Below are 13,838 nucleotides of genomic sequence, written 5' to 3' on the forward strand. Positions count from 1 at the left end.
AGTCACTCAGAAGGCTTTAGTGTTTACCCAATAACATGCTACAAAGATGTTAAGGTTACTGACATTCCTAAATTGTTTGTTTGGGTTTTTTTTGTTGTTGTTTTGTTTTTTTAACTTTGCTTTATTCCCTCACTATCTCTGATCTGTCTTTTTGCTCCTGGACTTATTTCCCCTGAGGGCAGTCTGACCTTTCCTTTTTTTCCCCTAAACAGATGGAAGCAGGTTATACACCAGTCCCATTCTGCTGTGGCTTTTTGGGATGTCCAGGCATACTAAGGCATCTGGCATCGCAGGCATCTGTTTTGCCCTTGTATTAAGCTAGAAACCCGGAGAACCATTCTCGGATGGCAGACCAGAGCTGCACAGCTTTGCACAAGGAAGATTTTAATCCCTATGAAACATGAAGAAAAGCACTTAGCATTGCTTAGTGCAAACGTTTATACACATAGAGGATGCACAAACTGCCCGTGTCAGCAGGATTAGCATGCTGACAATGCCTGCTTGATCTTTTTTCTTTCACGGCCACAAGGACCATGTGCTACCCGGCTTTTTACTATCATTTGGTGCCTAAGGCACACCTTACTTCAGCCAGAGCGCAGGGACAGAAAGAGAAAAAGTCGTGTTCCCCTATGCTGCCTCCCTGCGGGGGTGAGGAGAGTTTATCCCTGGACTTTCTCAGCTCAGACTCTCCTCAAATAACCAGCAGTGAGCTCTCCTCTGCTAAAATGAAGAGTAATCCCCACCAATGCAATTCAGATTACGTTTCCATGTAACTCCTAGCCCTGGCTGGGTATGGTTTGGTGTCAGATAGGCGGAAAGCCCTTTGCTGCTATTTGAATCATTCCCCAACATGGATAACTTCAAGAACATCTCATTCTATACAGAAAGAAGGAATCACAGCGTGAGTGGATTTAAAACTTACTCTGAGGATACCTGAGCACTGGGATGGTCTAGAGACAGAAACTGTACCTTCTAGAATTGAGTTTCCTTCTGTCTGCATGGAAACTGTACTCTGGCACAAAACAAGTGTGTATCAGAGGTCAGACAATTCCCCAGCTACAGCACCTTCACCAAGCAGAGCTTTGCTATGAGAAAAGATTGCGATAAGAGGTTGCTGGTTTACCTCCTATGAGCATTTCTTGCTAGGTCTGCTCACAGCTTCCTTCTTGCACTCCAGCAAGCCGTAGATCCTTTGATCATTCTCAAAATGAGAAAAAGTGCTGCTGATGCTGCTGCTGTCTTTCTCCCCCTCTCTTGCCAGGGCACCTACAACTGTCAGACTGACAGAAACCACAGAACACAGGCAATGTCCCTGATGTGATGAAACATCAGGCAATGCAGGGAGGAAACAGGAATTCCACTCATAGAACCGTAAGCTGAGAAAAGGGAAGACACAGGTGTAGTAGTGGTGTGTTTTACGGTCCAAAGCAGCACAATACTGTCGTGGCTTTCTGTGACATAAAGAAAAAAAGCCACGCACCATCTGAAATCTCACCAGTACAGTACTCTGGAAAGTTATCCAGGCACAAGGTGGTATTGGTCAAACTGAACACTTTAGGAGGGATCCCACCAAGAAACAGAGGAGGTGCATGGCAGCACAAGCATGAGGCTCACCCAGGTCTGGAGAGCAGCATGAATGAGGATGTGAAGACGTGGGATGCTATAGATCGCAGTGACAGCAATAGCACAGCACCCAGTGATGCCCGGAGGCTAAACCGAGCTGTTTGAGGATACAAAAGAAACTCGCTTCCTGCTCCTCATTGGCTGCTGCAGTTTTTTTTCAGCCCCGGCAGGGCAGGGTCTGCTGGTATATCTAGGGGCAGCTCTCCTGCTCCTGAACCAGCAGAGACAAAGACAAGGACTGGTGCTCTGTCAGGACTGGAGAATGGCTCTGAAGATGTTCCTGGTCTTCACTGTGTTTCTGCTGCACGCTGCCCTGGGTTTCCCTGTTCCGGTGAGAGCAGTTCCATGCGACCACGCTCGGTCTTCTAATTGACCTGTTCTTCCTGGAGTGAGGCTGTGGAGACCCATTTTTGATAAATTTCCCACAAAGAAAAAATATTTGTAATATAATAGTCTATGAAGCCAATCTAATAATTTATAATAATAGTTTCTCCCTTTGGCCTGATTTTGATGCTGTTACTGCTGCATTTATGAGCTATGGAAAAATAATGCCTTTGACTTATTGGTTTTGCAGGAGAACTACGAGAACAGCACAACAAGTAAGTAGGATTTATCCCGTATTTTAAAGACGACTGTTAATTCTTGACTGTGTGTCATACACTTTTTTGGTGTGTGAGTGACTTTTGACTTTAGAGCACTTGTGGATAAGGCCATGTTTCCTAATTTGTTGTTGGGCTGGGTGCAAATGCATTTTCATACAGAGTGTGCTCTACACGTATTTTTGGGGTATGGTTTGTTAGGTTAATTTATATGTGCTCTTACAGGCTTGAAAATTATATTCTAATATGACATTTTTATACCTTTCCATTGAGTGTTACAAAAAAGACTGCTACTCATTTGCCTCTTTGCCTACCTTGGTGCAGCAGTAAGAGAAAATGATGTCAGGCGACAGAGAAAACTTTTGCTTTGTGCTGGGGTAGAAAACAAATAGTACGGGCTTAGCTGAACAGCTTTTGTCAACTCCCAAAATAGGGGGAGGTTGTTGCAGATCTCCAGAGAAGGTGAATTGAAATATATCTGTAGGTAGCCTTTAACTACAGCAGGAAACTGCCACGTCAGGGGTGATGTGTTGTGAGAACGCCTTGGAAAAATTTGTTTGACGTAGTCAGAGCTAGTAAGCGGCTAATGAAAACTGATCAGTTCTTCTCTTGAGCTGTCCTTTATAGCATGGAAACAAAGGGATGTTTTAAAATTGCTGCTCAGTATATTTGGAGCTGGCTGAGGTACACGCTTTCTGGAGTTCAAAGCAGTCAGTTGTTGAGACTCAGAGTTGAAGGGCTACTGGGACAAACACACACAATGGGTTTTAATTTACCATTCTTACTGGGTTTTGTGCCTTTTGAGACATCGTTCAGTATTTACAGTGCAGGTAAAAAGTGAACTGCATAATTTTGAAAGTTATATCACACCAGATGTTCATCTGATCAAGGGCATGGCAGGTGCCTTCTGTGATGTCTCATTTGGGTTTTAAAAAGGTGTTAGCAGGCTCATTTCCACTGACTTTAGTCAATTAATTTAGTGCCTCTTGGGTGCATGAATTATGGATCTGGTCCACCCATTTCAAAAATGTGCTTTCCTGCTGCATTTTTTTTGATGCCATGGATCTTTCTGATGCAGCTGTCTGAACTTTTCTATAATAAACCACCATCATTACAGTGGACTTTCAATGCCTTGTAACTGAAGTAGCAGTCTGGAAAAACAGACTGAACCCTTTTTGGTTCAATAAAAGCAATTCTGTTACAGGTTCTAGATAGATTCTGAACAGGAGGAAGTCTCTTTGGTATGTTTGGGCAATAACCACTGTGAAAAGGGAAAGGCGCTGCAAGCTGTGACAGAGCTTGGCACATCTTCTATTGAAAAAAACCACAGTCAAAAATATAAGGAATATGGACTGGCTTAGAAATAAGAACTATTTGCATATGTGTTCTCTGTGTCAATGTTGAATAGGAAAAAAAAAATAATGCTTTTTAATTTTGACAAGGAAGAGGGCAATTATTGGCAAACTGGAAGAGATTGCCAGAAAGGCTTGCGGCATATCCATCATACTTAAGAACAGGTCAAACAAACTGTGGTCATGAATAACAGAGATAAAGCTGTTTCTGCCTTAGGGAACGCAGACAAACCGGATGACCTCTGGAGGTCCTTACAATTTCTAAACTTTTATATTATAACAGTGAAGTTTCTGCTCATAAATCTATAGATAAGATCAGACTTTCATTTCCAGTTTTGTATCTAGAAATTGATATTTGATAGAAATGAAAAAGATGTCGCACTAGAAAGATGCCTTAGGATATTTGCCCCATGCTAGATTATAGCCTTCATCCCATTTTATAACTTTACTCTTTGACACTGTGAAACTAGAGAGGATTGTTGAGCTGGTTAGCCTGCACCTGTTGCAGTGAAATCTGGGGCCAAAGCATATTTTTGTCCCTAGTTTCCTTTGTCAATTTCCACGCTGAAGCTGATAAAAAGCTTTGCTGATTCTTAGATAGTAAATGACCAGGATTCTGTCCCTCGGCGTGATCTACCAGGAATTTTCATAGCTGTTTGTCTAAACGTGACTGTGATTTCTGTGCCTATGCATCTGTTAGCACGCCCCATTCCCCTCCAAAGCAAGGGACCTGCCAAAGGCATTCCCATGGCTGAGGAGGCCTGTGCTATTGAACATTGAGAAGTTGCATTCAAAACCTAATTTGTCCCTTTCGCTTGTCTTTTTTCTTCCTTTTTGCAGCAACAGAACCTACTGAGGTAAGGACAACTACATTGGCTCTTTTGATCATTTTGGGGTCCAGTATTGTGGAAAGTGAGCTCAAGACTTCTGTACTCCACCCGTATCTCCATCCGATTGCATTTCCTGAGTCTCCTACGCTCATTCCCTTTATGATATCTGTACTTGCCAAGATATCAAAGAAAAATACCTACCACGCCATGGTACTTCTTTACATGTGGCCCAATATATAAAAGCTCAAGACTGGAATTTATTTGCAATGGTAGCCTGGACACTTTTGATTCTTTGCATATTATATTATTTAACATTATATTATTTAATATTTATATTGTATTATAAAGTGTAAGATAATACAAATGCATTATTCTTGCAGGTTACTACACAAGAGGATATATATGGTATGTATAATTCCATCTAATTGTAAGTATTTGATAAGATACACTGATTGTTGTCTACCCAGTTACTCCAGAAAAGAACACATGCTTAACACAAATTAATCTCGAGGAAGAAATTTTAAATTAATGTATTCACCATAATATTTCATGCAAAGCAGAGTCTCAGGTTCTTGGCCAATTGCTTGGGCTTGCTAAAAGCTCCACTGTTACTTCTGCTAAAAATAGCTCTGCTTAAATAATCTCCTGATTTAAGTCTCTTCCAAAGGTTGCAGAAAGCTATTGATGTTAAGACTTACTGCATGATGCTCAGACCTGGCTGATTCTGCCTACTTGTAATTCCTGGGAGTGCCTAGTGCTGGGCCCAGCTGGGGACATGAGTCCAACCCATGGAATAGGAACACAGTTCCAATTCCATTGGTTTTGAGAGTTTTTCACTTGAGCAGGACCATACAGACTTTCCTGGCCTTAAAATGAGATGTCTAGGAAAATAAAAAAAAAAAGGGGGGGGGAAGGGGGAGAGAAACATTGAAAGAGAATGGCTCTTGGGACTGGATTAATGCCAAATGTAATTGGGATCTGGCCTGAGCTCCTGGAAACTCATCAGGTTAAAAAATATTCATTTTTCTCTGGTGTTTCTGCTCAGATTCTCCATTGCCTACAGAGACCGACGCCGAGGATGAAGTTATTTTTGACAGAATTCTGGAAATCAACAAAGGTAATGCCACCAAGCCCTGCTTATAATGGGTCTGCCTTTGTTGATTTTTTGGGGGGCGATGGAGGAGGTACAATGTCTTACCACAGTTTGTGCAGATATTTTTCCTGTCTTATCTTCCTGTTCCTTGACTCTTCCAAACCTTCCCCTTTCTATGAGCTTGTCTTTCTCACATTTTTCCCTTCAGCAATCATTCAAGAAGATTTACTACTCTCTGTAGAAATGGACACCAAACATTCCTACAGTTGTCTCTACACAATACTCACTTTTCAGTTTGCTTGCCCTCTTGGGTTTACTTATTGGCACCTCCTGCCTTGCCCAGCACCCTTCCTGAGCAGATATCTGATGGCATTCATTCAGTGTCACATGATGGGTAAAGAAATAGTACCAAAGGACACTATGCCATAGAACTACAACTGCTTTCAGTCATTCCCTGTCTTGTCTCAACCCCATCCAACAGAGTTGGAGCTTCCCACCTCTCCTCTTAGCGAAGGACCCAGCAGCAAAGGTAGGGAAGCAGATAATGTCCACTTAGCCCAATAGTCCATTTTTCATGCCAGCCAGAAGAAGATGGGAAAAGTAAAAAAGGAGGATGAGTAGAGAGTGACACTTTTCCAAATGTGCTTAGTCAGTGTCCAGCAAACTGTGGCTCAGATTTTTCTACCCTTTCTTTCTCACCATAGACAGCTCTCAGTTCTTGCAAGAAGGTGACATAGTTCCCCAAAGGACTCGCAGTGCCATCAACTGTCGCCGTTGCAACTGGCCCCAGTCCAGTGATGGGATTGTTCGTGTTCCCTATGTCTTGGATCCTGCTTATGGTGGGTGTAAATTTCCATAATTTTTTTTAATGGATTTTATCCAATAAGTTGCAGATAAAAACCTATGTCTAGTGGCTACACAAACAGATAATTAAATCAATTCTAAGGATTCACTTGTACTGTGTAAGCACAGATGAACTGTAAATTACAAAGACGTGAACAGGAAAAAGAAAAGAGATCAAATTTCCTTGAAGTTTGTATCCATAATGTTTTGGGTCTGGTCTCTTGGAGACAAGAATTCACGCTAATGGTACCTGCCAGAACACCTGCCTTTATAAGGTTCATACCTATTGCAGTGTGGTTTCAATCGCTTGCTTTTCATTAGCAAAATAGCTTCCCATAGCTGTCTCCAAGTGTACAGTCAGAACATACATCAACAATCACCACTACAATTTCAAACAAGTAGTTGAGGAAAAAAAGGCTGCCACCTGAATCCATTTGTATAAATATCTTCTGCCAGGCCACCAATATCTTAAATTAAATTAATTTTGAGCAAAAGGCAAAAAAGAGCCTAGGCTAACATTTCTGTCCCTCGTTTATCCTGTTTTTGAGCACACATGAGATTTTAATAGCACCTGCCATTGTTTTTGTTTGACCCCCAAAATTAACCATTTCTTCTCCAGACGACGGCCAGATAAAAGGGATTCATGATGCCATGGCAGAATTTGAATCACTGACTTGTATTAACTTCGTGGCGCGCACGACAGAACGTGACTACCTCAACATTAAATCTGGCGATGGGTGAGTTGAATGAGAAATTAACTAGTTATTTCTACATTGTTTTTTCAATTCTTCACTGTATTCCTTCTGTATGACCTTAGAGAGGAAAGAGGAATGAATTTAGAGCAGAAACTTTGTTTTATCACAGTGCCAAGGTATCCTCCTCAGATCCCTTGCTAGTGCAAGGACTCAGCGGTTACATCAGGGACTCACTAAAGACACCGAAGTGAAGCAGATCATGGGAAAGCAGCATTAAGGTGGAAAGAATATCTAGGCTCATGTTTTCTGTGTGGTATAATGCATACTTGAGCACTACACACAACAGATTACTGTAGGTCTTATTTGCACAGGCAAAACCAATTTCAATTTTTGACAAGGTCAGGATTTGAGCCTATGAGAGAATTGTTCAACACCCATTAGCTTGGAAGTGCTATTCGTCTTAGATCCAGCTCTGATACAGGGTTCAGTACTTTGGAAAAAAACTTCTTATTTCTAGGGAGTTAAAGTCACTGTGTACAGAAAGTCAGAAGGCAGGAACCTCCTTGCTTAATGAAAGTCTTCCTGGAAGCTTTAATAATGACCATACTTGGTTCTGTGCCCAGGTCGGTTTTGCCCTTCTGTAGACTCTGACTATCACAGTGGTCAGGAAGGAATCCTTCCTCTCCCACAAGATGTGTATGAAGTGAGGTTCTCTGTACTGTCCCTTTGCCTGCCTGACAATAAAAATCCCATCAGTCTTCTGTTGGTGTTCAATGCCTCCCTTAGCTGCTGGTCCCACTATGGGAAAGTTGGAGGTGGACAGACTGTCTCTGTGATGAAAGGAGGCTGCATGGCGAAAGGAATAATTCAACACGAACTGGACCACGCTCTGGGCTTCTTGCATGAACATTCTCGCAGTGACAGGGATAACCATGTAAAGATCATGTGGGAGTACATCAGCCCAGGTAAGTACCTTTGAACTCCTCAATGTAGAAAGTGGTGTAGATGCATCCTACTGTTCCCAGCTCTTCCTTCTTCCCTGAAGGGTGTAGATAGGAAGCATACTCTAAGTACAATGTTATATATTACAGCCGACAGATCAGACTTCAGGAAATTTGAAAACTCCAATAACCTGGGTCTTCCATATGACTACTCTTCAGTAATGCACTATGGCCCGTAAGTACCAGCATGGCATTGCTTTTGTTGGAACTCAGATAATTTTTGTAATAACTCTCTCCTAACTACCAGTTTCCCCCTTTTCCCCTCTGAGAAAAACACCGTGAGTCAGTTCAAACAAGCCACTCCCGTTAAGGAGACATTCACAGCTGAGCTTGAAGGCAAAGGAGGGCATCTTGAGATTGACTCTGCTTACTGCTGGACATCTTTATCAAACCTATTTGAACAGTGCTGTTAGTCACACAACAGCTTGCATACAATTCTTGATCTCCCTCCAAATCATGCCATTAAATCCTGAAAGAAGTAAAGAAGTAATTGTACTTGGAGAACACACTTTTTTTTTTTTTTTTTTTTTTTTTTGCAGATACACATTCTCGAATACCAGTGGGCAAGCAACTATTGTACCAATTCCTGATGGATCAGTACATATCGGACAGAGGCAGGGACTGAGCAACTTGGATGTGGCCAAAATCAACAAACTTTACAATTGCAGTAAGTATCTCAAAGTCATCCTTTCACCTTCTACTTAGATCCTTCACAGAGACATTTGGGCAGTTTCTCATCAAAGTCTGTGCAACTATTCTCCTGAACTCATGGTACCTGTTAGGGTTACTCTGGGAGAGAATGCAAAGATGAAGCTGGAGGCACATTGTGATAAGTGAGAAAATGCTTTCTGCTTCCAAATTAAATCAAACACATTCACTATTGGCATAAGTGGCTGCTGTGCAACTGGCCTAAGTGTGTACCACGTTATGTGCTTCACTGGAGTAAATTTGGTTTCTCACAGCTCAAGAGCCAGACATCTCTGTTCCTCGAGACCTGAGTCAAACCAAAACAGTTGTAGGCTCCTCTGAACTGGAACACTTTCATGATTCCTTGTCCAGTTTTCAAGTGTTCAAGCTGTCATTCTGAATCTGTATGTATTTTTAACTCTCTAATTTTAACTTCTGCTAGAAGAAATTCTCCCATACAATCAGATATTTATTCAAAGGGGAAAAAACATGATGAATAAAGTATTACCCCTTGCACAGAGGAAAGCCCAAGTCCTCCACCTAATCTTAGAATTTAAGCATTGCAGAGACATCGTATTTGCATTTGGCTCTTCTAGCATCACTTGACTTCCCCATCTCAGTGGAAAATGATGTCACCAATTGCAGTGAATGGAACCTCTCACACTCTTTAGAGAGGTGCAGAAAGAGATCCCTTGATAAGCTCTGGAGTTAATCAATAAAAGCTAATACTTTTTTCCATGCACCACTTTACTTTCCATTTTCATGCAGCTGCGTAGGCATTATTGTGAAAATAAAGACAACATGATTCTTCATTTTAATCAAGAAGTACCAGCACCCTGCAATGAATGCTGGCAGATCAGAAAATTGAGACCAGTCCATTCTGAACAGATTGCAATTGTAAATGAATGCAAGCTTCTGCAAGCCTGGTGCTGAAGCAAATGTTTTTTTCTCAGGTCGCTGCAGCACTGTTCTCGAGGGACCATCTGGGTCACTGAGCTCTGCCAACTACCCAAGAAATTACTCAGATAACACCAACTGCGTCTGGCTCATCCGAACCCGAGCCAGAAAGGTAATCACAGGTTAATAGTGGTCTCGGAATATGTCTGAACTTCTTTTTCTGCATTAATCATTTTGCGCATTGTCTGCATACCAGTTGCCAGCTAAGGTCTTTGCCCCAAGAGAGATTTCAGATTAGTCTATACTTCTTCTTCATGTCCTTAAGACAGGTATGGGCAAAGACAACTGCAGAGCTGTGATTTTGAAAAACCTCCATACTTCTTCAGGTTTGCAAAATCAAGACAAAGCAGTCTGAGCATGGGAGCATTCAGTCACAGGCCCATTAGATCTGAACCCTGCAACTTCAGGGGATGAGAGGCAAGGCTGGGGATGCAGTTCCAGTTTGGGCTTGGCTACAGCTTAGATTCTGTCTGTTTTAAAGGACATTCCGTGAAAGAAGTCACATTAAAGGCTGTTTTTCTCTTCCCTTCCAGATTACCTTGCACTTTGAAGCCTTTGAGCTGCAGACTACCAGAGGCTGTGAGAGTGATTACGTTAAAGTTTATGATGGACCCAGCAAGTCTTCTCCTGTTCTGATGGACAAGACCTGTGGATCAAACATACCCAATGATGTCGTTGGTTCTAGTAATCTTATGCTTATAGAGTTCGTCACAGATGGTGCTGATACAGCTTCTGGTTTCCAAGCCACCTATACTTCTGGTAAGTCTGGGCATGAGGAGAATGGCAAGGAAAAACAATTGGTGTCAAATCAACAGGTGTTCTACCTTCCTCTTCACATGACAGTTGGAAAAATATAGGTTGAGGAACTGATCTGTGCAAGAGCCACCAATTCCTACCTTGCTTTTGATATAATGGCTCAGTCCTACACTGATACTATTTATTCGTTTGGGCAGATGGGGCCACACTCGGGACAAGTCGAGTTAGCTGGGCGATTCACTGTTTGCCTTGCCTCTTGGATATATGCCATTCCAAACCACGCACCATTAAGGGTGTGATCAATTTAGTGTTACTGCTAGTGTTACTGGCACAGTTAAATGAGAGTAAATCATAATGTAATATTTAAATATATCAGTCCTTTGGAAAAGATGCAGTTTTTAATTACACAGCACAGAGGGCGAGACAGATCTAATGGTGAACCAGGTCACCCAGCCCCTTCACAAGAAGAAAGGCAGTATTTCCATGGTCAGGATCCCTGGAATGTATCCATCTAAGACACATTTTCTTCAGTCCCATTTAATTAATAACTAAGGCCACGACTATACAATTCAGTTACCACAGGCTTCCAAGTTAGCATGTATCAGCTGGAATAAAGAAATGCCTGTGTGCATGTCTGTAGCCTACAGCAACTCTACGGTAGTGCAGCTTGCCTGAGTATGAAAGAACGCTCAGCTATGTCATATGACCTTGTATTTGCCGTGGAATAAGAACAAGCACACAGAGTTTGCATAAATTCACTGAAATGCAATAACTTGACTGTATACCCAAAACAAAACAGCAGTTTTGCATTGTCTCTATGTAGCATCTATTTCTGTCTGTTGTAGCTAGGGAAGGAAAGAAGAGTAAGAAAACTCCCCATGCTACTTTGCTATGTCATCAACTACACAATGATCCTGGTTGTCAGATAAAACGTGATTTAATGTTTACATACTCTAGAGATACTCCGGTTTGTTCAGAGCACTCTGAAAGCTAAATATTCTCTCATTTCACTCACAGTGAGGACCCAAAGAAAACACAGCACCAAGAACTGACGTAATGAAGAAGAACCTATTCTGTGAATACTGAAATTATATGTTTCCTACTTTGCTCCCATTCTGGCTTGGATCAGTATGAAATTCAAGAATTGAAGTCTTCATCTTCCTAAGAAAGTTTATTCCCCAAGCCATATAAATGTATGAATTCTAAACATCTGCCATGCTCCCCCTTTTGTCTGAAGAGTTAAGTTATTACCTCTTTCTATTTAACAATTGAATAAAAAGCTTCATAAAAAAAAAAAAAGTTTCCATTTCTGTTTTCCAGTAGTGGATCCATCCACACTATCTATGTGGTCCTACTTCTTAGCCCCCTTCCCTCAGCCACAGGGGTATCTCTTAACTATACCACTGACATCATTGTAGGTTCACTCAGTTGGCTGAAGAGACCAGCTCCAAACTTTACAAATTCATTTTATGATCTTCACAGTCTTGAGCGTGAAAAGATCTTAGATACAGCCTCTTTTCCCAGCCTAACATTCAAGCTTCCAATAATGACAACTCCCTTAACAATCCTGCTATATCCTTATAAATTACCAGAAAGAGGGACAAGACAAAAGCGTTCCCAGTAAAGGACTGGTCCTTCCTATTGCACTTGGACAGTTCTGGTGGGAAGCCCCAGCTAAGGATGCTTGCTTATCCACAAGCCATTTTTAATCCCCAGATACGGTTAAGCCTGTCACAGGACGAGAGGCAGACTCGAAAATGCTGCCAGAGTTCATGCACACCTTCAGTTCTTCAGGGAAGAGATTTTTGTCTGCAAGAAGCTCAAATCTCCCCTTCTGATCTCAGAGCTCCAAGAGTGGCGGAACTCCTGCAGAGTTGGTTTCACAGCCTTAGCCTGCAATCGTGCTTTTAAAGTGACATCCTCTTGACCAAGACTAGCCTGTAACAGATCTGAGAAGAAAATAGGCTCCTGTAGCAGAGACAGCTAGTTAAACATATGACTAACCTGGGTTATTTAATACTTGTATGTTTAGGTCTGAAAACAGCAAATACTTTTCCTGCTCTTACTCTGTAACACTAGGAATCTTGGAATTTTTCTCATAGAAATCCATTCCTAGAAAAGAACAGTGGGAAATGAATTTGAATCTCGGAGTAAAATTTATGCAGCAAATGCTAAATTATTAATGTCTTTTCTTTTGTTAAAGGAGGCACCAAAAAAGACTTAATTTGCAAGACTTTGCTCAAACAGCTGTCTGTATTTTCACTATTTGATGAAGAATCGGTCACTTCTTGATGTTAGAGAAACTATAATTCCATTGAAGATTGCTTCTTTATCCCCAGTGGCTGTGGACAAACAGTAATTCTGAGGCTGCTTTAGCACAGACATTTCTTCACATCTTCAGACACTGCAAGACGGGTTCAGCTTCCGATACGTTGCTCTAGTTACTCTCAGCAGTCCAATGTTGCTATCAACACATCATAAAAAAGAGTAGTCCTTCTGAAATATTGTTAAAAATGCAGTTCTAGAGAAAAATATTTGACGGCTGTGATTCCTGAGCCCCTATATAACAAAGCGGAGGAAATAATACTGTGCAAAGCCAGAATCTACTGGCAGATTGGTGAGCATCAACATCCTAGCCCCTTTTTTTTGGAGAAGAGTTTCAGCTGGGATTAAGGTGTACCACAGGGTGATGAAAAGGCAGTTTCAGGCGATTTAGATTCTTACGCTTGAAGGAGGAATAGTGATTTCAGTAGATGAGCTTTGTGGAAAAGAGCCCTGAAGTACCTCTGGCAATGCCTGAGAATTTAATAAAGCTGTGATCATCTGTGTATTGTTAAAATAATTAAGAGGATTTCTTTTTAAGGGAAATTAAAGTAACCTGTCTTAAGAAAAAAACAAACCCAGTGGATATTAAGACCCTTAATTAGGATTTCTGTCTGGAAACACTTCCTATCCTAAGGAGTTTCACATCCCCTTGCTGCGACCATAATTGCCCCCCACCCCTAATCTCAACCTGAGGGTAGAAGCCACCCTGTTCAGAGGAATCTTATCTCCACCTCTCGCCTTATAGCCCAAGTGGAACCTTTCTCTCACGTAGGTGGGGGTTTCTCTCCAGGTCTAGGGATGTGCATGAGGCTACAGCCAGGGCAGCGGGACTCCCAGTGTCTATTCCTGGGATGCTGCCCCAGAGGGTGAAGCTGGGACTTCTGGTGCTGGGTCAGATCCCCTTTGGGCACATGGAAACCTTCACATATACAAAGCCCCCCAGGGATGTGGCAGAACGTCTCATTTCAGAGACCAGCTGTTCCCCCAAAACTATGTCCATAGCAATCCGGCCGGGCCAGTCCTTGTGGAGAGATTCTTGACAGAAATACGAAGATCGGCAGGGAGGCTGCACGGGTG

The 13,838-nt window shown here is 41.9% G+C and overlaps 1 protein-coding gene across 1 annotated transcript; it reads left to right on the plus strand.

The window, feature by feature from the left end:
- Nucleotides 1-1,885: 1,885 nt before the first annotated feature.
- On the plus strand, nucleotides 1,886-10,439 carry ASTL (astacin-like metallo-endopeptidase (M12 family); the record flags this gene model as incomplete). The annotated part of the gene is made up of 12 exons (XM_010078074.1): nucleotides 1,886-1,954; nucleotides 2,198-2,222; nucleotides 4,415-4,431; nucleotides 4,785-4,809; nucleotides 5,450-5,521; nucleotides 6,202-6,336; nucleotides 6,960-7,077; nucleotides 7,822-8,000; nucleotides 8,127-8,211; nucleotides 8,576-8,703; nucleotides 9,677-9,792; nucleotides 10,214-10,439. Coding segments are annotated over exons 1-12 (1,195 nt in total), but the record flags the coding sequence as incomplete, so codon positions are not given.
- Nucleotides 10,440-13,838: the final 3,399 nt, after the last annotated feature.

Source organism: Pterocles gutturalis, unplaced genomic scaffold (genome assembly GCF_000699245.1).
Source record: "Pterocles gutturalis isolate BGI_N339 unplaced genomic scaffold, ASM69924v1 scaffold3051, whole genome shotgun sequence".
Taxonomy (NCBI): Eukaryota; Metazoa; Chordata; class Aves; order Pterocliformes; family Pteroclidae; genus Pterocles; species Pterocles gutturalis.